This window comes from Cucumis melo, chromosome 7, assembly GCF_025177605.1.
Source record: "Cucumis melo cultivar AY chromosome 7, USDA_Cmelo_AY_1.0, whole genome shotgun sequence".
In the NCBI taxonomy this organism is placed as follows: domain Eukaryota; kingdom Viridiplantae; phylum Streptophyta; class Magnoliopsida; order Cucurbitales; family Cucurbitaceae; genus Cucumis; species Cucumis melo.
Window position 1 is genome coordinate 25624617 of NC_066863.1, and position 14327 is coordinate 25638943.

Sequence of the window (14327 nt, forward strand, 5' to 3'; positions counted from 1 at the left end):
CTTTCTACTTTTGCTTCTCTATCCATTAATCTTCCTATTTTTGTCCTTTTAAACCCCAAAATATAGTTACTATATTTTACATTGTTGTTTTCAAATTTTGGATTAAATTTATCTTAATAAATATCAATATCAATATCAATATATATATATATATATATATATATATATATATATATATATATATATATCCATAACTCAAATTTAAAGCTATATTTTATGAAATTTAGAAGAAGAAAAATTCTTGACATGATGGAAAGTTGTTGGTTTTTTTTTTTTCAATTTATTTTATAAAATTTTAAATCCTTTTAAGAATATATTTTAGTAACATGTAAATTAGCACATAGGGAAAAAAGTAGTAAGATAGTATATATGTTAAGAAATGAAAAAAAAAATAATTGATTAATTAGATACATCAGTTAACAATAATATTCATATAAGATATATTTTTTTGGTGGCAAAATGTATAAACATAATAAATATGAGTTTGAGACAAATACTTTTAATATCATTGGGGTATAAAATTAATTTGTGATAGTAAGCTTTTTTGTTCTAACACAACAAGAGAACTTAGGCTCGAAAAAACTTTGCAAAGGAGAAGAAATCAAGCGTTAATAGCATGAACGAAAAAAATCGTAAAATATATATCAAATTTATCCCATAAAATATTATGAATATATTAGGACAACCAACCATCAACAAAACAAAAAATATATCGATAAAATATTGAAAATTTTCATTGGGATCGATCTTTTAGAAATATGATTCTACGAGTATCATTATTCAACCTTCATCATCAATGTTTTAGTTAACAATAACAATAATACATGTTTATTAGTTCGTGTAATTTACTTTATCTATCTTGAAGAAAGACATATATATATATATATATATATATATATATATATATATATATATATATATATATATATATATATATAATCATGTTGATATTGTTATATTCATATAAACTGTAAAACAAGACTATGTTTCATTAGTATAACAAAGTTAAGTAGTTAAAAATAGCCCCTAATGGTTGACTTATTCAAACATAGTTTAATTAGTAGACCTAATTAATTCAAAGTTAACCAATGAACATGGTTAACTTTACTTCATAGGAACAAAAGGATAAGACCAATGAGGTAGCAGCACCAATGGAAAAGAAAGAGAAAAGGCTTTAGATTAAATAATTAGTCTTAATTAACAATGAGATTATTAAAATGAATAAATAAATAAATAAATAAATAAATAAAAGAAAAGGTGATTGGGGAGCATGAATATGAGATTCCCTTCTTTACAAGCTTTTATTATAAAAGTAATTAACAGAATTAATTAATTTGTTATTGAAAAAAAAAAGGAAGTAATAAAACAATATTGCTTTGACTTTAAAAAATAAAAATAAAGAAAAGGTAATTGATTAAGTTTTATTAATTGAAAGATTATAAACTAATGGGTGTCATGTTTATACCGACAAAGGCAGGCCTTGTTTCCCCATCTTCCAACTTCACAAGTTGCTTTAAACTTATTGGTCACAATTATGATTGATCACATCTTTTAATTATTTTTAATTAACCTGCCAAATCAGAGATTCCCCCTTTGATTTCAAGCACTTATTTCAATTAACCAAATCCCTCAATATATATATATATATTTATAGTAATTTTTTAATTATATATTATTATAGGTTTCTCTACTTTCCTAGGGTTTTGTTCTTTTAATTATAAAAAAAGAAAAAAAAAAAAAAAAAGCTAATTATGTTTGAGAGTGTTGATAGTGGGGATGGTTTGCTTTTGTTTTTCTCGAAAAGAAATCTTTTCTTTTCTAAATGTTTTAATGTTTGGTCATATTATTATTTATATATTGATAATAATAATTTTTTAAAAAAAAGTTAGAATTAAAAAGCAAAAAAAATCTTTCCTAAAGATCATCAAAACCTGCCAATACAATCAAATTACCCTCGGATTACTCAATCAACTTTTAAGTTTAATCTTGTATATATGTTCGGATTTTACAATTTTGTTAGAAGATCGATAATTAAGAAAAAAAAAGCGAAAGATAACATCGATAATAAAGATCTTAATATATATTTACGTAATTCGCTAATGATATGTTAGCTATATCCACGAGTATAAGAAGAAAACTAACTTTAATTATTATATCAAGAAGAAATATATGATATATCTCTTTGAAATCTAATTAGGCTAAATATTGTAAATTACATAATTACATTTAAATGCGTTTATAACTTAGGTTTTGGGGTGTTGCTTCCAAACTCCATCGAAACGCATTGCCCTTAATTAGACATTGATCGTGTTGGATTATTTTAAGTGTCATTTAATAAATTTAAGGCATTTCAACAAATTTTTAGCTTACTACGTCATTTTAATACCACTTTATCTTCGCTATTGTTAATCGATAATTCATTCCTTCTCCCAAGAATTTTCATTTCATTCTTACCACGATAAGCTATTATTGGAATTTGTCTACTTATTGTATATAAAAATGGCTACTATATCATTGACTCAAAGGGAAAAGGAAAATAAGAAGCAACTAGGATAAAAACCTTTAAAGTATTAATTCTTCGTCTTATAATATTCATATTAGAGGCTCTTTTAATATAATAAAATAAATTAAAATATTTATAAAAAATATAACAAAATTTCAAATTCTATCGAGATATTCATACCATTTTGCCATATTCTATAAATATTTTCATCAATTTTACTCTTTGTAATAATTTATATATCTTCACCACTTCGAAAAGCAACAATTTATCACTATATTAATTTTTAAATTACTCCAAACTATCTCCATCCTTACGATTTAGTTCATTTTGATTTTAACTTTTAACAAAAATATAATAGAAAAATGAATCAACCAAACTGGTCAATTTTTTTTAAGCTGTGCACTAACCCATATAAACATTTTTAAAATATAAAAAAATAAAGCAGTATTTAATCCTTGAAAACATTAATAAACAAATCAAATTATCTATTAAATATATAACAAATAATTTAACCAGTAGAGGAAATGGATGATGAGGAGACAAGTTGTATTCTTTTGATAAAGTATACCCTATAATTTATTAAAAAGAAAAGATTTACCTTAGACTATATATAGATGGAGATCTTGGCAAAGAGAGAGTATATATATATATACACACACACATATATATAACTGCAGTAACATACTTTATGCAGGTTACCCAAATGATTAAAAGTATTTCAGATTGTATATTTACCACTTTTCTAAAATAAATAATAAATAGATCTAGGTTGTATTTTCTATTTAAATTTATTTTTGGTTAATTGAAGCTATAGTTTTCTTAATTTAGTGACATACATAAAAACTTTCTAATATTCTTTTGTAACTACATCATACCATAAAAGGAGAATGGCATTATATTTAATGAAACTTAATAAAAGAGATATAAAAATAAAGGAAATTTAGTAAATAATATATTTTGGTACAGTAATAATAGGGTTCAAGAACATATAGAATTTCAGTTTTATGATAAAAAGCTTAACACGATTAGAAAATAGTTTGAAATCACCTTCACATCGTTCCAAACACATCCAACTTAGATATGACAAAGAAAAAGGTATTAACCAAAATTTAGTAACCAACAGAACCCCATCCAAATCTTATAACTTACTTGACATTGCATTAAAAACTAGAGCATTATTTAAAGTTGGTAATTGCTATTAATTATAATTTTAGTTTCCTTAAAAAATGTGCACTGTGCATTGTAAATTGTAATATTGAAAATGAAAATGAATGTCTAAAAATCTTCCCACATCCTGAACCTTGTTCCATTTCAATAAAAATATTTTCTTTTCCTTTTTATATCAAACAAAACCCATTGTTAATATATATATATATTTGTAAGATTTTCTGAATTTGTATTTAATCCTATAGTTAGCCTTGAATTACGCCATGATTTAGTGCTTAATCTTGGTGGGGTTGTGACAAATTTCCAGCACTAACTTCAAGGGATAACTGTAGTATTCAACTGACTTCTACCATTATTCAAATACCTTTACTTCTTAATTCCTTCCCTTTACTTATTAAATTATATACTATATAGTATTACATTACATGGTGACGTATTGCATGATTTAATTCCCAATTAGTTTAAAGATTATTTCATCAAACCACGTGATATGAGAGAGAGAGAGAGAGAGAGAGGAAAAGATATTAAAATTTACCTGTCAAAAACAGAGAAAGAAGGAGAGATGAAAACCTAACCTTATTATATAAACAAATAAAATAAATAAAGAGTGAAAAATAAAGCATTGATCTTTAATATATATTTGTCTTCTAGAACGAGGAGGAGCCTTTTGTTTATGGTTTAAAGATTAGGTAGGGATGTCATCATATGGTATCATTCTGGAATAATGAGGACCATGTCATCTCATTTGGTTGGTGTGCGCGTGAAGCTAATGGAATGGTCCATCGTTGCCTCGTGCGTTGGTGTCTTTTGACGATTGGGTTGGTTATGGTTTTGGTTAGTTTTGTTTAAATGAATTGGCTTCTAAAAAACACTTTCATTTGGATAACTATTGTGTTAAGACCTATAATTTCATAGATATATTTTTTTAAGTGTTTTTTTTATGTGCGTGTGATTTTGGCTTTTGAAGAAGTTGATTGTACATGTGTGTAAGAATATTCATGCAGGGATGATTTTTCCAACTTACACATTATATAAGAGCTTAATTGATATAAAGTAGTAAGTTTAAATCAATAGAATTAGTAATATACTTCACAGGTGAGATGATTATTAAAATCACCAATAAATTCAAAAGATGAAACTAATGAGTGAATGTAAATTCAACATTATTATACCAAACACCGAAAAACTTTTATAAAAGATCACTCGTAAAAATACTTTTTTTTTAAAGGAGACAAAGCGTCCGGGAGAGCTTCAGGAGAAACCTAAGATTGAATCCTAAAATGAATCCAAGATACAGATTTATTAATAATACGAAGGTGCCATTACAAGCTAGGCTAGAGAAAAGCCCTTATGTGAAAGCTCCTAAATGAGCAAAGCTTTGAAGTTTAATGTTGTAGCACTATGTTCATAGTACGTCTTTAAAGATAGGTTGTCTACGGTACCATAAACCTAGGTAATTACGATGAGAAGATACGATTCTTTCTTTCAGACCAAATCATCCTGGTTTAAGGTTCGTTGATTTTAAACTCGCAAAAAAACTTAGAGGCCAAAAATGACTTTTTCCGAGTTTAAAAATTACATTCAAGTATATATATACTTTAAATAATTGAAAATCCATTTATATTTGAGGAAAATTTACAGCTAAAAATGTAAAATGAAAGAAAACCATAAGTAAAAAAAAAAAAAAAAAAAAAAAAAAAAAAAAAAAAAGAGTTCATATAAAAGATGGTTTTGGGCTGGACCAACCTTAGGGAACAAATAATTTTATACAAATAATAATACAATGGGCTAAGATATATTAATGGACCTAAGTTTGTCTTAATTTTATATGCTTTGATAGTACCACCTAAAGCAACACCATTAGATGTTATCATTTGTAATATTAAATTATTTTTTCTTTGAAAATGTCCTTTGTTGAGCATTTAACTTAATTACACTTTTTAATTATTTATTTAAATTTAACAATAAACAAAAACTCATAAATTTACAGTTTGAATGTTTTCATTTTACAGTTTTTAATTTTACTGTTGAAGAAAGAAACTGAAAATGATGAATGAAAGAAGTTCATTCAATAATTTTAAATGTTACCTTAATGCAAATTAATTAAAAACTGTAATCTCAAACTATATATAAACTCTCATTTCCTCCCATTTATTCTCAACCACTCTTTCCTTTTTCTTTGTATGATCTTCATAATTTTGAGGGTGTGGATTTTTCTTCATTTCAACACTTTGGAGATTTTTTTCCTTTAATTCCTCTCCTTTTGATTTTGTATTCCAATTACAACTATTTCGCAAAATTCGTTATGGAATACCAAATATTCCTTTTGATTTTGCTTGTTGCCTTCATTCCAAGAACCATTTTGGGTTATAACGTTACAACCGGTAAGATTGTGGTTGATGGAACCACAAAAATAGCTGAAACCGACGAGAATTTCATTTGCTTCACTTTAGACATTTGGCCTCATGATGAGTGTAGTCAACCCAACATTTGTGTTTGGGATAGCCATGCATCAGTGCTCAATCTGGTAAGATTTATTAATCTAGCTTGGACGATGTTCAAAGAAAGTAATTCACATTATATTTTATTAATCAATTTCTTTTCTTTTTTTAGGATTTGTCTCTTCCTATCCTCAATAAAGCCGTTCAAGGTAATTTTGCTCTTTGGAATACATGAACGAATTACCAGTTAACCTTTGCGTTAAAATTCTAATTAACCTATAATTTTATGCATGGTTTGTATGATATTAGCTTTCAAGACGTTACGAATTAGAGTAGGAGGTACCTTGCAAGATAGGTTGATTTATAATATTGGAGAAGGCTTTGAAGGCAATTGTCATCCATTTGAAGCTGATGACAGTTTACTATTTGAGTTTACGGAAGGATGTTTGTACATGGAAAGGTGGGATGATTTGAACAAATTTTTTAATAATACAGGGTACGTTTATCTCTCTTTTCACAACCCAACTATCATCTGAATATTTTTCTTATATGTATTAATTTTTTTTTCATTGATTATTCTATATATATTTTCATTAAAATTAGTTTTTTTATTTTTTTATTTTTTTTTTTTAAAAAAAAACAATAACAGGGCCTTGGTAACTTTTGGATTAAATGCTCTATTGGGAAAGTATCATACAAAAGGAATGCAATGGGAAGGGAATTGGAACCACACTAATGCTGAAGCTCTAATTAAATATACAGTGGACAACAATTATCAAATTAACTCTTGGGAGTTTGGTAAGTTAATATTAATTTAACAATATATACCAAATTTCATTTCTCATGGTTGAGTTAAATAATAAATGTTTTGAAGAAAGTTTAAAAGTTTAATGGAATATATATATATATAGGAAATGAATTGGGTGGAGCAAACAGTATTGGTGCAAGTGTTAGTGCTGCACAATATGCAAAAGACCTACTAAAGCTTCGAGAAATGGTAGATCGTTTGTATGAGAATTCCCAACAAAAACCTATGATTGTGGCACCTGGTGCATTCTTTGATGACAAATGGTACCATGAGCTTGTTACAAAAACTGGACCAAATGTTGTTACTGCTCTCACTCATCATATCTATAACATGGGTGCAGGTATATATATATATATATATATATATATATGTAAATGTATAGAAATTGTCTTAATTTCATTTAATAATCTTCTTCTACCTACTTTACTTACCTATATATATATATATATGTTATTATTCTGTATAGGTGATGATCCCAAATTGATATATAGGTTTGTGAATCCAACATACCTAAGTGAAGTATCAAAGACATTTAGACAACTGAAGAACATAGTTGAAAAGCACGCACCTTGGTCTTCTGCTTGGGTTGGTGAAGCTGGTGGAGCCTATCATGGTGGAGCCTATCGTATTTCTGATACTTTTATCAATAGTTTTTGGTAACAATTTAAATTCTTCTTTTATTACTTTTTCTTTCCTCCATTTTATTTAAATATGGTTTAATTTGAATAATAATAATAATATTAATGTAGGTACTTAGATCAACTTGGGATGGCCTCTTTGTACAATACCAAAGTCTACTGTAGGCAAACTTTGGTCGGTGGATTTTACAGTGTCCTCAAAGCTAAGACTTTTGTTCCTACACCTGATTACTATGGGTAAGATTATTAACATTTATAAAAGTTTAATATTGTCTCAAGTGGAGTTGTCGCATGAGATTAATCGATATGCATATAAGTTGATTTAGCACTCAAACCAATATCATAAAACTTAAAACAATTATCTTACATGAGTCGGTTTTTTTTTTTTTTTACTTTGTTAGTGCACTTCTCTTCCATCGGCTTATGGGTCCAGGTGTTCTCAAAGTTTATAATAAAGTCTCTCCTTATCTCCGCACCTATGCTCATTGCTCAAGGAAAAAAGTATGTAAAAACCTCTTTTTAAATTTAAAGAAATTAGTACTTCAATTTAGTAATTATATGGATTTTTGTTTTAAAATTTTTTAAAAATAAGCCTATATATAAACACCACTTTTCACCTATAAATTGACCATATATATCATTTTCTTGTAGTCTGGTGTAACCATGCTTTTCATCAATTTGAGCAATACAACAGAGTTTACGATAAATGTTGAAAACCCCATAAACCTAAGTTTGCACAAAAGAGGCAAACCCAACTATGATTCATCTTCAAATGATAACGTGGGAACAACAGAAAGGGAGGAATATCATTTGACACCACAAAATGGTCTTCTTAGAAGTTCTACTGTGCTTTTAAATGGAAAAGCATTGGAGCTTACAAAAGAAGGAGAATTGCCAGATCTGACACCAATCTATAGAGACAGTAATTCTTCTATAAATATTGCTACTTGGTCGATTGCTTTCATTGTCATCCCTGACTTCGTGGCCATTGGATGCAACTAATTAATTAGATACATTTTATTTTATACGTAAGAAATCAAAGAGTCATCGTTAATGTTTGGAATAAATAAAACACCGAAATGGGTGCTTCTTTATATTAATCGTGATATTTTCTTTACTATTATTATTAATTGTCGCATATTTTTCTAGTACTTAACTGAAAAAATAGCTAAATTAGAGCATTGAAACCAACGATGTGTACATGTTATTGATTAAAGTTATTAGGTCTTGACAAGTACTCCAAGGAAGGACATTGTTATAAGTGAAATATTCTTCTTAATAAATAACGTAAATTCAGTCAGAGATAAAGTACTGAGTATAGAAAAAGGGAATAATTAAACATCAAATTGATACAAATTTGTTTGGAGACACCCGTATTGATTTTACATTCAATAACCACTAATAAGGTAAATGAATATGTGATACAAATTGGTAAGGATTTGCCATAAACTTCATAAATGAAAAACCCCAAGTTAGCTTATAAACAGAGTTGGTGTGGGGTGGGGTCTTTGATTAGGAGGAAAATTTGCATATTTACACCTTCACCCTAACCTTATTTAATTGTCTTCTTCCCTCCATCAATTGCTTTCCACATGTTCTTCGTCATTTCAATTTTAACCAACAATAGTATTATATTTTCTCTGTCGTTCCCATCCACCCCACCTTTTGTTGCTATGAAAGACTAAAATTTCTTGAAGGTTATGTTTTTCGTTCGAGAGGTTCTTCACAATAGAGTTTATACTTTAGATCACATTATGAGGGTCTTATACTGTTGTATCTGTAATTGGTTGAATGGAAAACCTGGCTTTTGAACTTGGTCAAATTGGTCCGTTTCTTCTAACTAATTAGCATGAACGCAAGAAGATCATAGGTTCCTGCTTATTCCCCTAATCTTATGGTGATTATCAAATCATTTGTCAAATTTTAGAACAAGGACTTGTTTGCTTCGATTTCCCTTAAAAGTAAATAACTATTACTATAAGTGTATCTATGCGTATATTGCAGCTACACCTGAATCCCGTACATGCAGTTGTGCAACTTCAACCATCATTTGAACACCTTAATTCTGGTGGCCCGAAAAGGAAAAAATGGCGTTAGAGCTGATTCAGATATTAAGTGATCAGAAGAGCATGCGGATGTTAATTCTGCAGGTGCATCAAGGAAGCAGGTTATGTTCTATTTTTTCTATTCCGTTCCCAAATTCTAAACGCATCCTAACCATTTTCATGATGGATAATTTTGTCATTGACAATTACATCTCATAACATTTTCGTGGATAATTTTATCATTTATAATTACATTTAATGTAAAGGAAAACCATTGAAAACTCTTATCTTAAAAAGAAGGGGAGAGAGAGAGAGAGATGAAGAAAAAGAACGTTCTTTTTCTGAAAATCACAAGGGAGAGAGAGAGAGAGAGAAGAGAGAGAAGTGAGAGAAAAACTTATCTTCAAAATAAATCATAATGGAGAGATCTGATAAAATAAATTTTTATAGTACAATTCACGTCTTCGCAGAATTACGAAGAGAATAAATAAATGGACACTAATCTTAAAAATTTTCTTGCTCTTTAGAATATATAACTAACAATTGCAGATTACAAATATCTATCTTAAACTGTGCATCTCTTAAACTGAGCTCTAACCAAAAAGGAACAGAAGCAAAAGAAAAAGGAAGGATTATAGCCCGATAGTTAGGAAGATAAAATTTAAATTATTGAGATCGGAGGGGTGCGCCAAGCCCGAGCTGTAGTGGAAGGCCTGGGCTACACTCGAGAGCTGGAGTAGCAAGCTACCGTGGTGAGCTCTTCCCCTTAAAAAATAAATTTAATATCATGTGGGCCGATGGCCCACGTATCAGATATTAAACTGATAAGAACAGATACTACACTTGATCTTAGCCAAAAGGCCGAGAAAGGTATGAATTATTAACACCCCATGCCTTTGCTTTTATACTTCATCTTGCTTTCCTTTGTTCCACCCAACCGATGTGGGAATTTCCACACTTCCTTTCTTCTACCCCCACTAATGGCTTCCTTCTTCTTCAATGGAATAAAGTGGTTCAAAACTCAATTTCAAGCCCTTTTATTACCATTTTTTTTTTTAAGTTCAGTCTAAAAGGTTGTTTTAAAAAAAAATCAATTCGATTTTCAATAATGATATAAGAAGTCTAAATATATATTTTGTGAGTATCAAGGAAGCCAACGTAATATGGTTATTGTAATTTGAGCGTTATTGTGACATGGAAAAAATTACTGTACTAAAAGTAAATTTGAGTGACTTTAGTACTAAATTGACTTTGTTGGTTGCTCTCCTAGATGTTAAATACAACACTCTTAATTCTACATTTACTAATAGAAATTGATAAAATAACAAGAGGATTAAGAGGGGGATCAACAACGAAAAAACACACAAATATATTTTAAAAACCTTTTGATTCTAAAAAGCAAATCAAAAAGTAGTAAAATAAAAAAACTCTATTTAGAGCAAGTGTAGTTACACGTGCTCCCGAATTAATCATTTGTAGCATGCATGTGGAAAAAATATTCTACTACACCACGAGAACATTTGCAAGTTTACAGTAACATCTTAATATCCTTTATGTATGAACCAACAAACATTTTCTAACCAAAGTTTATTACAATATGCCAAAATCTCAAGCCATTCACAACCGTTGATACGATGGTATCACCTCAATGCATGTATATTGAGAGATGTCATGAAAACCAATATGTGTGGTAGATGCATCCATTGTTAATTCTCCTTATTCTTTTATATCTTAGATAGTGATGATAGTTTCATTTCCCATACTTTTCTTCACATTTTGTATTTTAATATTTTCGATGGATGATAAAGATACGAACAAATATGAAGTACAATTTTAACTAACGAAGAAATGAGTAAAAAAAAGTTTGGAACAAGAAGTGAGTTATTATGGTTTTGTTATTATAATTAAAAGGCGATAATTTGATAGGTATGATGTGAAAAGGGATGTTGTATAAAAAGAAAAAACCTCGAGCATTTTTGTTATAAATAAGAACCTAAGGTTTTTCAGACTTCAATAGATAGACCTTAAAACCCTAGAGATGTCCTTCTCCATCTCCACACGCCACCACATCCGTCGACTATCTACGGCAGCCACCGCCGCCGCCACCAATGCCACGGAGACGACGTCCTCTTCACTATCCATTTCAAAAGCGAAGTCTAAACTTAGAAACGAGTATGATCCAGATAAAGCCTTAGAAATTTACTCCTCTGTTTCTAGTCACTACACCTCCCCTGTCACTTCTCGTTACGCTCAAGAAATAACCATCCGCCGTCTCGCTAAGTCCCGTCGATTCAAGGACATCGAATCCCTAATCGAGTCCCATAAAAACGACCCGAAGATCACTCAGGAACCTTTTCTGTCCACCCTGATTCGATCCTACGGTCGAGTTGGTATGTTCGAGCACGCCATGAGGACTTATAATCAGATGGGTGATTTAGGTACTCCTCGATCCGCACTTTCATTTAATGCCCTGTTATCTGCTTGTAACCATTCGAAGCAATTCGACAAGGTTCCTCAACTGTTTGACGAAATGCCCAAGAGATATAATTTCTCTCCCAATAAGATCTCGTACGGTATCCTGGTTAAATCCTATTGCGACGCGGGTTCTCCTGAGAAAGCCTTACAGATTTTACGAGAAATGGAGGAAAATGACGTGGAGGTAACTGCTGTGACATTCACAACCATTATAAATGCTCTGTACAAGAAGGGTGAGAGCGCAGAGGCAGAGAAAATATGGGACAAGATGATATCAAAAGGGTGTGAACTTGATGTTGGAGCCTATAATGTTAGATTGATGCACGAACATGGTGGCAAGCCAGAGCGTGTACAAGCCATAATCGAGGAAATGGCTAATTCAGGTTTGAAACCCGATGCAATTAGTTATAATTACTTAATGACTTGTTATTGTAAGAATGGGATGATTGATGAAGCAAAGAAGGTGTATAACGATATGGAGATAAATGGGTGTAATAAGAATGCTGCAACCTTTAGGACCTTTATTTATCATCTTTGTAGAAATGGGGAGTATGAGAAAGGGTACAAGGTTTTTAAGGAGAGTGTGAAGATGAATAAGATTCCTGATTTTAACACGCTGAAGTATTTGGTGGAGGGGCTGGTGGAGAAGAAGATGATGAGAGAAGCCAAGGGTTTAATCAGGACTGTAAGAAAGAAATTCCCTCCTGATACTTTGAAGGCTTGGAGAGAAGTTGAGGAGGGGGTTGGTTTGGCTTCTGCTGGTGATGATGTTTCTTCTAAGGATGATAACGTTTCTTCTAAGGATGATGATGAAACTAAAACATGAGTGTTAAATTCAACTTTGTTGTTGTTGAGTTTGATGCTTTCTTCTCTGTATCTGTATTCATTGCTTTTTTATCTTTTGGTCCCCAATTGAATAAGTTCTGTTTTGGAAGCTATAGATGGCGAACAATTGTTGTTATGCATCGGCAATGGAAGTCTAAATTATAAGCAGTCATATGGGACTTGGGTAACTATAGAGTTTGAAAAGCACCAATTTTATTCTAATAGATCTTGAGCCTTTCTTCTTTCAATATCTCTCTAAATTTGCTTTAGCTACACTACAATAAGGTTCATTAAATTAATGAGTGAACTCTTAAAAAAATCTTGGCTGTAGATTTTGGAGGGGAATGTGCTACAAAAGTTGTCTTTGTAGATTTAACTATTTGATTTTGAGTAAGATTTCAAAAGTATCTGATTTTATATGTAACCACGTTTTCTGATTTTCAATATCCAAACTCTGCCCTTATATTTGTCAAAAAGATACTTTATGCAACATTCAAATATATTCGACTAAAAATACCAAGTAGACTCGATGAACTGATGTTTAAAGATGGATGGCTGTATTGAGGAAAGACGCAGCATATCAATCATGTTTTCAAGGTACAGAAAATAAAATGAAATAGAGTTAACTGATGTTTAGAGAAACCTTCAAGCCTTCTTTTTGGTGGCAATTGATGGTCCAGCACCGTGGCCGGTGGTCGTAGCCTTTCTGCAATGTGGTAGCAACCCACGAAGCATGGCGAAAACTCCCAACACCAAAAAAGGGGAATATATGGTTAACAGTATACCAGATGCTCTCTGTGAACCAATCAATTCAGCAGCTATAGCAGCCTGAGAAAAAAGAAAGTGTAAAGCTTGCTTCCATCTTCAAGAATTAGAATTAGAAAACAAGGATAAAGAAAAGTAAAATACCATAGCAGAGAAGAGGGAGACGCCATAGATCAAACAGGTGGTGTGCAGCCATGACTTCGCAGTGGAGATGGCGTAGAGGTTGAGAAGCGTGAGTGGCCATTGAAGAAGAAGCTCGAGCCAAAGCAAGCCGATGAAAAAGGGAGGCGGCTCGGCCATCAGATAATCGCCGGAGTGGGTAATGTATTGGTTTTTGAAATGAATGAGAATGTCGGGGAAAAGGGCTTGAGGGAGTAATAACTGGGCGCCGATGAGAGGAGGTGCCAAGGCATGTACAAGGAAAAACACAAATAGAACTGAGTTGAAGAGCTTGAGAGCAGATCCCATTGTTCCACTTTGCACAACTTCTCTTGCCGGAAGAGACTACGGGATATTGATTCTGAGATGTTGACTTCTAAATTCTGCTTTTGCTAAATAATATCACATTCAGAGATTCACTTAGCTACTTCCAAGCGTTGAAATTTAGTCTTTTACTTTTAACAAACAATAACATTAGAGGTCAATTTTTAACGAATTTGG

The 14327-nt window shown here is 30.7% G+C and overlaps 3 protein-coding genes and 1 non-coding gene across 4 annotated transcripts; 2 read left to right on the plus strand and 2 right to left on the minus strand.

The window, feature by feature from the left end:
• The first annotated feature begins 5975 nt into the window (after nucleotides 1-5975).
• Nucleotides 5976-8559, plus strand: LOC103494371 (heparanase-like protein 1). Its single transcript, XM_051088128.1, has 7 exons — nucleotides 5976-6197; nucleotides 6284-6320; nucleotides 7023-7259; nucleotides 7386-7575; nucleotides 7669-7794; nucleotides 7959-8058; nucleotides 8209-8559. The coding sequence occupies exons 1-7, from the start codon at nucleotides 5976-5978 to the stop codon at nucleotides 8557-8559; spliced, it is 1263 nt and encodes a 420-aa protein (XP_050944085.1).
• A 1472-nt stretch (nucleotides 8560-10031) lies between these two features.
• On the minus strand, nucleotides 10032-14260 carry LOC103494373 (uncharacterized). The gene is made up of 2 exons (XM_008455508.3): nucleotides 13812-14260; nucleotides 10032-13730 (listed from the first exon to the last, which is right to left on the minus strand). The coding sequence occupies exons 1-2, from the start codon at nucleotides 14133-14135 to the stop codon at nucleotides 13548-13550; spliced, it is 507 nt and encodes a 168-aa protein (XP_008453730.2). The 5' UTR covers nucleotides 14136-14260; the 3' UTR covers nucleotides 10032-13547.
• On the minus strand, nucleotides 10281-10476 carry LOC127150426 (U2 spliceosomal RNA). Its single transcript, XR_007822732.1, has one exon. It is a non-coding gene; the product is annotated as a U2 spliceosomal RNA (small nuclear RNA).
• Nucleotides 11590-13150, plus strand: LOC103494372 (pentatricopeptide repeat-containing protein At4g36680, mitochondrial). The gene has a single exon (XM_008455507.3). It carries the CDS (start codon nucleotides 11641-11643, stop codon nucleotides 12901-12903), a length of 1263 nt encoding a protein of 420 aa, XP_008453729.2. The 5' UTR covers nucleotides 11590-11640; the 3' UTR covers nucleotides 12904-13150.
• Nucleotides 14261-14327: the final 67 nt, after the last annotated feature.